Source organism: Myotis davidii, unplaced genomic scaffold (assembly GCF_000327345.1).
Source record: "Myotis davidii unplaced genomic scaffold, ASM32734v1 scaffold389, whole genome shotgun sequence".
NCBI classification, from domain to species: Eukaryota; Metazoa; Chordata; class Mammalia; order Chiroptera; family Vespertilionidae; genus Myotis; species Myotis davidii.
Window position 1 is genome coordinate 14,408 of NW_006299711.1, and position 11,477 is coordinate 25,884.

The following is an 11,477-nucleotide window of genomic DNA, read 5'->3' on the forward strand; positions in this document are numbered from 1 at the left end:
ATCACCATTTTCAGAGAAGTGAGGGGCTTTGTGCTATCTGGCACTGTGGGGCAGGGAGCTTGAAAGGCAGAGACCTGAGCACAACGATGTCTGCCTTCTGAACACCACTGTCCCGAACCTCACTCATTTTAGTGCAAGAAAAAGTGAGCTAGAACTTCGGGAGGAGGATTCAGAAATATAGAAACACGTTTGAAATTGCTTTTATCTGCCATTTCCCAGTGGTAGAAAAATGGGAGCTGTTAAGGAGGGACTGTAGAGGGGGATCAGAGGCCCAAGGGAAAAGGGTAAGGGTAGCAGGAATTGGGAAAGTTTTGACAACTATAGTTCAAAAAGAGTCAGTGTCCCTGTTACGTCATTCGCTTCACAATCCCTCATTCACCATCTGTCTTCTGTCTCTCTACAGGTCTTCAGGTCTGTGGTTGCATAAGAGAAGGAAAGACCTGCAGGAGCAGTGCAGGTCAGTGGGAAAGAACAACTACTCCAGGACCCCTGGGAGTAGGAGTGATCTAAGCCTGAGCAGAAGTTGAGGAGGTCATCTCCTGCCACCTCTCTTCCAAGTTTTCCTATTCCAGCCTCAGAATCTATGGCCTCTGTCGGGACCCTAAGGGAACTTGGTGCTTTATGGCTGGTGAGGATGGTGGGGGAGAAAAAGGAAGTGAGAGATGGTGGTGTGGCATCTGTGAAGCCTCTTGAAAATATTAGAGTTCCCCTGAAATCTGAGAACTGGCCATTGCTGTTGTGTCTGTAGATCTGTGAGTCTTACAATTGCAAGCAAGGGAAAAAAAGAGACTAGTCAGAATTCTTGCAGGTCATTTTAAGTCGGGGGCTACCCAGCTAAAATCGTTATGGGCACACCTAAGGCCAGAGCAAAGTTTAGGGACACTTCTGTTCTTACGTGCTTCTCAACACACTCCGCTTAAATACACGGAGAAGCACTTATGGAAGTTTCTATAAGGCTGGCTCATGCAAACATGTGTGGAGTGGGAGGGAAAGGAGAAAAAGTATGGGTGGAAGTGCACTTGAATGTTTCCTGTGAGGAAACCCCTACATCATAAAGGTAAGTATCAGGACCTGCATTCCACCACCTAAGTCCTCAGTCCCCTTTATCTCCTCTTTGCCTCCTAGGACAGGCAAAGGAGGGGACATCTCAACATGGAAAAACTCTACAAGGAAAATGAAGGAACGCTGGAAATCGAGGGAAAGCCAGAAGATGAAGTAGATACAGAAGATGAAGGAAAGTCAGACGGGAAAGAAAAGCCAGAAGTGGAGGGGAAGCCAGAGCACGAGGAAAAGCTCCAAGACCAAGGACAGCTAGATGACGCGGGGAAACAAGAAAAGCAGAGCAAGTCCCAAGGTGAGGGGAAAGCACGCAGTGAGGGCAAGCCAGGACCCCAGGCCAAGCCAGAGAGCCAGCTGCGAGCTGCCGAAAAACGCCCAGCTGAAGAGTATGTGCCCCGGAAAGCTAAGCAAAAAACGGACAGGTGGACGGATGATTCCCTCAAGGACTATCAGGAGGACTTACAGAAAAGGCATTTGGGCATTGAGGAGAGGATGAGAGAATGTGGAGATGTGTCAAGGGCTCAGGAAGAGCTAAGGAAAAGACAGAAAACCGGTGGTTTTCACTGGATGCAAAGAGATGTACAGGATCCATTCTTCCCAAGGGGCCAGCGGGGTGTCAGGGGAGTGAGGGGTGGAGGTAGGGGCCACAAAGACTTTGAAGACAGTCCATATATTTAATGCCTTTGGCCTTTAAATCAATTTATCTGATGGGAATATTGCCAACCCTGCTTTCCCTGGCAGGCGTTCGCCAGGCAATGTGCTTTAACTCCATGCTGATACTTTACATTAGGCATCACCCTTGTTACAAGCAGCCTTTTGCTCCAACTACACAGTGCTCTCTGTTTCAGTAGGGGACTTTCGCCCATGTGCATGGAATATATGTTCATGGTACATTGTAAAAATAATAAATAGTTTTCAGAACTGCATATACAGCATCAGCCATTTTTTGGGGAGAAAAAGTTACACAATGCATCCATGTGCAGGAAAAATTATGGAACAGCGGACCAAAGGAGGAATAATGATTTTCTCTGTGTGGTGACAGTGGAGGAACTTATGCTTTTTCTCATTTGCACTTTTCCCCCTAAAAACATACTACTTTGTCATAAAATAAAAAATAATAAAAATAAAATATTTTTTAAAATAGAAAAATATATACCAAGCAATCAAAATAACTGTTCAGTGAGTTTATGAAGGTAGTGGAGACACATCGAATTCCTGTTGTCAGGATGTGAAATTATGTGTAAAACTCACATTATCTCTGAGACTCGAAGATGGAGGAATCAGCCAGGCAGTTATGCATCCATTGTGTTGTCATCTGTGAAATGGGAATAAAAATTGCCTTCAGGGCTGTGGAGATCGGATGAGATACTGAGTGTATAAGCTGTGTTGGCTGGCTCCTACCTTACCCTGCACTAGCAAGGCCAGAACCCTGTCAGATGTTTGGAGTAGGATGAGTAAGTTCTCAATTTTGCCTGAGAATAAGTCCAGACAGCTGAGAGGTGGATGCCATTCTCTTCTGGGACAGACCATATCTGTTGGGCACTCTGCCTCTTCTCATGGGCCCTGCACCCTCCTAAGGGCCCCACGGCTCCTGGTAGGCTGGAGTCCCCAAGGCAACAAAGCCCTTTTGATTTCCCTGGAGTCCCTGGTGAATTGAATCCCCACTATATTCCCTACTGAACTGTGAAGAAGGTCCCTCTTCTCATGTTATAATTGTATTAATCCTGACATGAAATGTGAAAAAATACATTGTAAAATCGTTATTAATATATTTTAGGCATTATAATTACCCCACTAGACTTGCACTTCTCAAAGCAAAGAAATCTTACTCATTTTGGTAGCCACAATACATAATGGAAGCTAAAAAATCAATACATTAATTATGGAGTTAGAAGGTCTCAATTCTTGGCCCAGTTATTGGCCTGATTAAATACATAGCCTTAAGCATGTAATTTCATTCTTTAGTAACTGAAATTTGCTACTCCGAAAGGAGCATAGCAGGAGAGCACATTGATTACAAGATACATTGATTTTTAACATTGGGTATAGAAGTGTTTCTCAAAATTTTCTAGCTACTAGCAGGTTACCTGCACCCAAATCTATCTTAAAAATGCAGAATCCTGGCTCCCACCTCAGTTACAATGCATCAGAATCTCTTTTGACCTGTCCTCACATTGTCTCTGTGTGTACAGATACAGTGAAAAGGAAAGGAAGAAATTTTTTTCTGTGTGATGGGAACTCTTAGGATTTATTCTCTTAACATTATTTATGTTTTTAGCTCATTTTACTTTTTTAAAAAATATATTTTATTGATTTTTTTACAGAGAGGAAGGGAGAGGGATAGAGAGTTAGAAACATCGATGAGAGAGAAGCATCGATCAGCTGCCTCCTGCACACCTCCCACTGGGGATGTGCCAGCAACCAAGGTACATGCCCTTGACAGGAATCGAACCCGGGACCCTTGAGTCCGCAGGCCGATGCTCTATCCACTGAGCCAAACCGGTCAGGGCAGCTCATTTTACTTTTTATCAAATGGATACACGTACAAAATTTTAAAATCCAATAGTGCAAAATAATTTATTATTAAAAACTCTGGTCTGCCTTGCCATTCCACATTCCCTCTCCAGAGACAACTACCATAATGTTTTGGATTACTTCTTATAGTTGCCTCTGTATTTCTGAATCCTATGATTAGGCTGCTTTTCTTTGTTAAATGGCTTCATCATCGAAGTGTAATTTACATACCACAAAATTGACACTCAAAATTGTGCACACTTAAGGCATACAATTCATTGTTTTTGGTGTTTTTTTTTAGTATATTAACAGAGTTCTGAAACCATCACAATTATCTAGTTTTAGGGTATTTTCATCACCCTAAAAAGACCCCCATGTCCATTAGCACCTACGGCATTCCCTCTCCCCACCAGCATCTGGCAAACACTGATCTATTTTCTGTCTCTATAGATTTGCTTATTCTAGACATTTCATATGAAAGGAATCACAATATATGGCTTCTTATATCTGACTTCTAGCATAATGTTTTCAAGGTTTATCCATACTGTAGCATGTATCAGTACTGAACATTCATGTTAGATGTTTTATTTGCTTTTTAAAAATAAACTATTAAGTCAAAATATAAAATTTACAAGTACAGAAATGATGGTTCTGCCTTAGTTTATTATGTAGATAACCTCAGAGCATGCTAATGAAGGTGTATTATAAATTCAATTTACAGTGGGGCCTTGACTTACGAGTTTAATTCATTCCGTGACGGAGCTCATAACTCAAATTACTCGTATGTCAAATTAAAAAGTGAACCAGTGAGACACGTGATGCTGGGCTGATGTTGTGGCGTTCACTGTGATGTTTGCTGCGCCAACTAGCAGTGGGGTATCTGAAGCTGGCTTGTAACCAACTCAAAGCAAAAAATCGGCCGAGAGATGGCTCGTATCTCGAAAAACTCGTTAGTCGGGACACTCGTAAGTCAAGGCCCCACTGTATTTGTTTTGTGTCTGGTTTAAAGAAAACACAAGTGTGTCATATTTGATATTCTAGTTAATTTCTGTTGGAAGAAGCAAAGTTTTTTTTTAAAGAAAATGTTGTTTCCAGTTTTATTGAGATATAATTAACATGCATCACTATATACGTTTAAGGTGCACAGCACAATGGTTAGACTTACATATACTGTGAAATGATTGCCATAGTATGTTTAATTCACATCTATCACCTCATATAGATACAGTGAAAAGAAAAAGAAAACATTTTTTTCTGTGTGCTGAGAACTCTTAGGATTTATTCTCTTTACATTACACACACACACACACACACACACACATACATATCATATAACAGTGAAAATGTTTTTTGTGTGAGCATGTTTTAATTTTCTTGGAGATATACATAGATGATAGATAGATAGATAGATAGATAGATATGGAATTGCTAGGTCATGTGATAACTCTATGTTTAACTTTTTTTTAAATCCTCACCAGAGGATATTTTTTCCATTGATTTTTTTAGAGAGAGTGGAAGGAAGGGAGGAGGGAAGGAAGAAGAGAGAGAGAAAGAGAGAGAAACATCAATGTGAGACATTAATTGGTTGCCTCCCCCTCACGCCCTACCAGGGCCCAGGTTCAAATATATAACCAAGGTAAGTGTCCTTGACCCAGAATCGAACCCACAACCCTTCAGTCCGCAGGCTGGTGCTCTAACCACTGAACAAAACCAGCCAGGGCTATGTTTAACTTTTTGAGAAACTACCAAATTATTTTCCAAAAGCAACTGTGGCATTTGACAACCCCATCAGTAGTGTACAAAGGTTCCAATTTCTCCATATTCTCACCAACACTTGTCATTGCCCGTAATTTCTATTCTAGCCATCTTAGTGGGTATGAAATAGAATCACATTATGGTTTTGATTTACATTTCCCTACTGGCTAATGATGTTGAGCATTTATTGATGTGCATATTAGCTATTTGTACATCTTCATTGGAGAAATGGCTATTCAAATCCTTTACCCATTTTAAAATTGGGTTGGTGTCTTGTTATTGTTGAGTTGTAAGAGTACTTTGCTTATTCTCAACACAAACAAGTCCTATATCAGATGTAGAACTTGCAACTGCTATTTCTTGACTTAACTTTAATCATTTTTTATTGACTTTCTGATATGATAATTGAGTAGTTACCTCTTACTATCATAATCTCCACTATCTATTTCCTGACCCCAATACAGTTTTACCACATATAATGTGTATGTCAACAAGCATTCCAATGATTCTGTTGCTTAACTCTGAGGGCCTTTAGGTGCACTCGTCAAGTTAGGCTAAGCGTGTGCTAGGATAGCGGCTAATCCCAAAACATCAGTGGCGTAACGCAGCAAAGGTTTACTTCTCAAACCTTATGAGGATTGGGGATGAAGAGGGTCTTCTCCCCCTGGTTTCCCAGAGATTCAGACTAATCATGATGCCACCTCAGCAGAGAGAAAAGAATGCATGGAGATCTCATACTCATTTTTCTACACTTTGGTCTAGAAGTCATATAAATCACCAACATTCACAGTCCATTTTTTCATATTTCTATCTCTTTTAATTCCGACAAGAAATTCTGAAAGAAGTGCTGTTATGCTCTCTATATAGGTGACTGAACTGATGCTCAAAGAGTGTATGTGATTTATGCAAGGTGACATCAGTAAGGGGAAAAGCTTAGGTTGGAGCCTCGGTTTATTTGGCTCTAAACTGATAATCCTTAACTAGTTTGATTTTCTAAATCCAAGGATTTGAATTTTATTTTCACCTTTTGCTCAATCAATCCTTTAAGATGTCAGAATAGTGGTAATGGTTATTCAGATGACATACTTAAAGAGGAAGGCTCACAATGGCATTGCTTCCTCCACCATTAATGCCTTAAAAAGGAATTTCATGCCAATTGACAGTTTAACTGCCTTGGCCACCAAATCATGAACTATGCTTACAGTGCATGTGGATGTTCAGATGGTTATGCTATGGAGTTTTAGGGATAGAAATACCTACAAAGTTCTTCATATACCAAAGGGGAAAAGTACTGGAAAAAATACAAAGCTTTATGACTAACAATGAAAGTCTTGAGCCTAGCACCTGTTGTTCCAACAGATAATGTTGCTAAGGACAGCCATATAATAAGAGATATCTATTTTTCTTCTCCATCACTATATTCCCAAACACAAGAAATGCTTCTGGGGTAAAGAGAGAAGTATTTCTTCTTAAAAAAATATTATTTCAGAGAGAGAGGGAGCGGGAAAGAGAGATAGAAACATCAATTATGAGAGAGAACCATTGATTGGCTACCTCTTGCATACTCCACACTGGGGATCGAGCCTGCAACCCAGGCATATGCCCTGACCGGGAATCGAACTGTGACCTCCTGGTTCATAGGTAGATGCTCAACCACTGAGCCGGCAGAGAGAAGATTTCTGAGAATAGTATCCAACTTCCTGTCCACTGCAAATCATTAGAACAAAAAAATTTGTATTGCTTATGGGAACCACAGGGAATGTATATCAAATGTTATATTTAGGTTGTAAAATGAGCAAGACAATTTTTGGTTTCAGCTCCAAATGGAGAGCTGAAAAGAATGCCACTCACACCTATAGCAGGAAAAATTTTGGACAAACTGCAAAACAACAAATTTTCTTTCTTTTTTTTATATATATTTTATTAATTTTTTACAGAGAGGAAGGGAGAGGAATAGAGAGTCAGAAACATCTATGAGAGAGAAACATCGATCAGCTGCCTCCTGCACACTCCCCACTGGGGATGTGCCCGCAACCAAGGTACATGCCCTTGACCGGAATCGAACCTGGGACCCTTCAGTCCACAGGCCGACGCTTTATCACTGAGCCAAACTGGTTAGGGCAACAACAAATTTTCTTAAAACCACCAGAGAACTAAGTCCACAGGGCAAATAGTTACCCCAGAATCTAGAGAGAGACTCATGGAGGGAGAAATAGTACACAAACATTTGTTTATTTGGGATAGAAACCACCAAACACATGTAGGACGATAAGAAAATTCAGCTAAAAACTGCTAATGCATTTCTAAAGACTGTGTGAGGGCTAGCATGAGAGTTTGAACTTCCTTAGGGCCACAGACATAAGGGCTTGCACTCTTCTTGCAGGCTTTACTTTAGAAACTGGATAGGTGTTCCCAAGGAAGATCAAAGAAAATCTGAGAAAACTTGCCCAATCTTGCCAGTTAGGAGTGGGAGGCAGCAGTCCTTATTGAAATTCCAGCCAGACCTATTTCCCCTGGTAAGCAAAAGACTTAATCTGCAGGAAGAAGGACAGCAAAGCCCATATCCTGAAGGCAGTTGTGGAAACCCAATGCAGCTGGGAAAGGAAACAGAAAAACAAAAAGCTCTTTGAAGGGAGGGGGCTGGCATGTGTGCTAGGCTCAGCACTATATCTGGAGGAGAGGCATGAACACGTATAAAGGTTACACCACCCAAAAAAACACAGTGCTTGCCTAAAATCAACACCTGATCAGAACATCAGAGAATGCCTGTATCTCTCCAGAACACATCCTCCATGATTGCCCTGTTTATTCCCCTCCTTCCCCCTCATAAACTATCTCTGAAAAGGAGCCAAATTTAATTCCATGAATCTGTAGAGCAACTTATGTCCCAGTGCATTGTCCAAAACAATAGAGCAATCAATCAGCTTATTAGTGGAACTTAACAGCCAAGTGTGTTCTGGGAAAGAGATGGTAAAGAGGGGATTTTCAAAACCACTGTCATCTCAGAGAGAATGTGGGTATACCCAATGCTGTGCCCTCTGAGGAGCAACATAAGAGGATTCACATAGCAGGGAGGAAGTAGACATCAGTAAAGTAATCCAGGCGGCCACTAAACAAATAAGCAAATAACAACAATAAGCCACAGAAGAAGAGCACCAAGTATTCAGAGTTAATAAAATATATTGTCTGAAAAAATGCAAGATATGCAGAGAAACAAGAAAGTCTGACACATACATGAGGAGCAAAGCAGGCAACAGATACTGCCTATGAGAGTGACTCGATGTTGAATTTAACAAAAACTTCAAAGTATCCAATATAAATATGTTCTAAGAATAAAAAACAACTGTGATTGCCCTAGCTGGTTTTGTTCAGTGGATAAAGCATCGGCCTGAGGACTAAAGGGTCCCAGGTTTGATTCCAGTCAAGGGCACATGTGAGGTTGGGGATTCAATACCCAGTAGGGGGCATGCAGGAGGCAGCCAATCAATTATTCTCTCTCATCACTGAAGTTTCTATCTCCCCCCTCTCCTTTCCTCTCTGAAATCAATAAAAAACATACTTAAAAAAATAACCGTGATTAAAGAAGTAAAGGCAGTTATGATGAAAATGTCATATCAAATAGAAAAAATCAATAGAGAAGAAACAAGTGGAAATTTTGAGGAATACAAAGAGAAAAATTTACTAGAGTAGCTTGGCAGTGGACTTGCGCTAGAAGGAAAAAGAATTAGTGAGTGCTAAGATTCATAGATTTTATGTATTCTGAGAAACACAGAGAAAAAAGAACAAAGAAAAATGAACAGAGTCTGGGTGAAATACGGGACACTATTAATTGCACAAACAAATGCATAATAGGAATATTAAAAGGACAGGAAAGAGAGAAAAAGGAGCAGAAAATACTCAAAGAAATAATTTCTGAAAATTTCCCAAATTTGATGAAAAATGTCCATCTACTTATCCTGGAAGTTCAATGGACCAACAAACAAATACAACATGGCAAAATGCTTAAAGCAAAAGACAAGGGAAAATGTTGAAAGAAGCAAGAGAAAAATGACTCCTAATTTACAAGAGAAACCCAATAAGATTAGCAGATAATTTGTCATCAAAACAATAGATGCCGCCCTAACCGGTTTGGCTCAGTGGATAGAGCGTTGGCCTGTGGAATGAAGGGTCCCAGGTTCAATTCCAGTCAAGGGCATGAGCCTTGGTTGCAGGCACATCCCCAGTAGGGGGTGTACAGGAGGCAGCCAATCAGTGTTTCTCTCTCATCGATGTTTCTAACTCTCTATTCCTCTCCCTTCCTCTCTGTAAAAAATAAATAAAATATATTTTTTAAAAAATAGATGCCATACCTTGGCTGTGTGCTCAATGGTTAGAGTGTCCGTTCAATTCTGGTCAAGGGCAGGTACCTAGGTTGCAGGTTCACTCCCCACCCCCACTCCAATCCCTCCCACCCCACTGCCCTCCTCCGTAGGGGTGCATGTGGGAGGCCACCAGTCCACTTATCTCTCTCACATCAGCTACATGTCTCTCTCTCCCCACCCTCTCTCTCTCCCTTACCCCTTCCTCCTTCCTTTACACTTTCTCTCTAAAAATCAGTGGAAAAAGTCCTCGGGTGAGGATGAAAAAAAACAAAAACAAAACAAAAAAAATGGATGCCGAAAGGAAGTTGAACAACATATAAAAACTGCTCAAAACACAAGCTACCAAACAGTTATATTCACCAAAGTTATCTTTCAAAAATGAAGGCAAAATGCATTCCTAGATAAACAAAAAATGAGTAAATCTGTTGCTAGCACACACCTTACAAGAAATACTAAAGGAAGTTCTCCAGTTCTGAAAGCAAATGACCCCAGACAGTTATTTGATTCCACGAAAAAAGAAAAGCACACAAAAAGGTAATTATTTCTTCATATATAATCCATAGTACTCTTACTTCATTTTCTTTATTGTACTGCTAGGACCTCCAGTACAATGTTGAACAGTGGTGAACTTATTTCCAAATTCAAAGTGAAAACTTCCAGTATTAAAACATTAAGTATACTATTCTTAGATACTTTTAATATATACCTTGTCAGATTAATAAAGTTTACATTTTGAGTTTTCCAAGAGGTTTTTACAAATTATTAGTGACTGTAAGATTTGTATCATATAACATTTCTGAATCTAGTGAGGTGATCAGCTTTGAAAATCCTTTTTATATTGTTCATTATATAGATGTTTTTGTTTTTTTTCATTAAATTTATTGGAGTGACATTGGTTAAAAATTATATAGGTTTCAAGTGTTCAATTCTAAAATATATCATCTGTATTGTATTGGGTGTTCACCAAAAGGTATAAAATAGTTAAAATTCAAAAACTAGAAAAGCAATCCCACCTCAAAAAATGGTGGAGGCAAAGATATAAAAAGAGATTTCATCAAAGAATACATGCAAACAGCAAAAGGTATATGAAAAGATGTTCGTCATTAGTAATGAGGGAAATACATATTAAAACTTTAATGAAATATTACTATACCCTTACTAGAATGTAACAACAACAAAAAAAAACACCTCAAAATAGCAAATACTGGTGAGCATGTGTAGTGAAAGGAATTCTCACTCATTGTTGATGGAAATACAAACTGTTAGTCATTTTAGAGAACAGTTGGCAGTTTCTTCTAAAGTTAAATATATAGTTACCATACAACCCAGCAACCCCAGTTCGAGGATTTACCCACGTAAATTTAAAGCTTATGCTCACACAAAAATCTGTACATAAATGTTCATAAAAGTTTTATTCATAACTACAGAAGCTGGAGACAACCCAGGTGTTTCACAACTGGTGACTATGTAAAGAAACTGTGGTACATCTGCACAATGGAATACTACTCAGTAATTAAAAGAAACAAACTTCTGATTCATACGACAACATGTATGTGTCTCCAATACATTTTGCTAAGTGAAGGAAACCATACTCCAAAGGATATGTATTGTGTGATTCCATTTACATTACATTATGTAGAAGCTAATTTACAGGGCTAAAAAAGAGGCTTCAGGGGTAGGGATGAGGGGAGTAGTTGATTACAAAGGAGCCACACAAATGAAATTTTATCTTTTTATTTTATTTTATTTTTTAAAATATATTTTTATTGATTTCAGAGAGGAAGGAAG

The 11,477-nt window shown here is 39.5% G+C and overlaps 1 protein-coding gene across 2 annotated transcripts in view; it reads left to right on the plus strand.

Annotated features, from left to right (window-relative positions):
• The window catches only part of LOC102769854 (transcription elongation factor A protein-like 5), a 3,152-nt gene extending 1,167 nt beyond the window's left edge, over positions 1 to 1,985 (plus strand). For both annotated transcript variants that reach the window (XM_006775790.2, XM_006775791.2), the window contains exons 2-3: positions 404 to 457; positions 1,126 to 1,985. In XM_006775790.2, coding sequence (XP_006775853.1) covers positions 1,153 to 1,737 — 585 coding nt within the window. In that variant the 5' untranslated portion in view covers positions 404 to 457; positions 1,126 to 1,152 and the 3' untranslated portion in view covers positions 1,738 to 1,985. The remainder of the gene's footprint in view (positions 1 to 403; positions 458 to 1,125) is intronic.
• Positions 1,986 to 11,477: the final 9,492 nt, after the last annotated feature.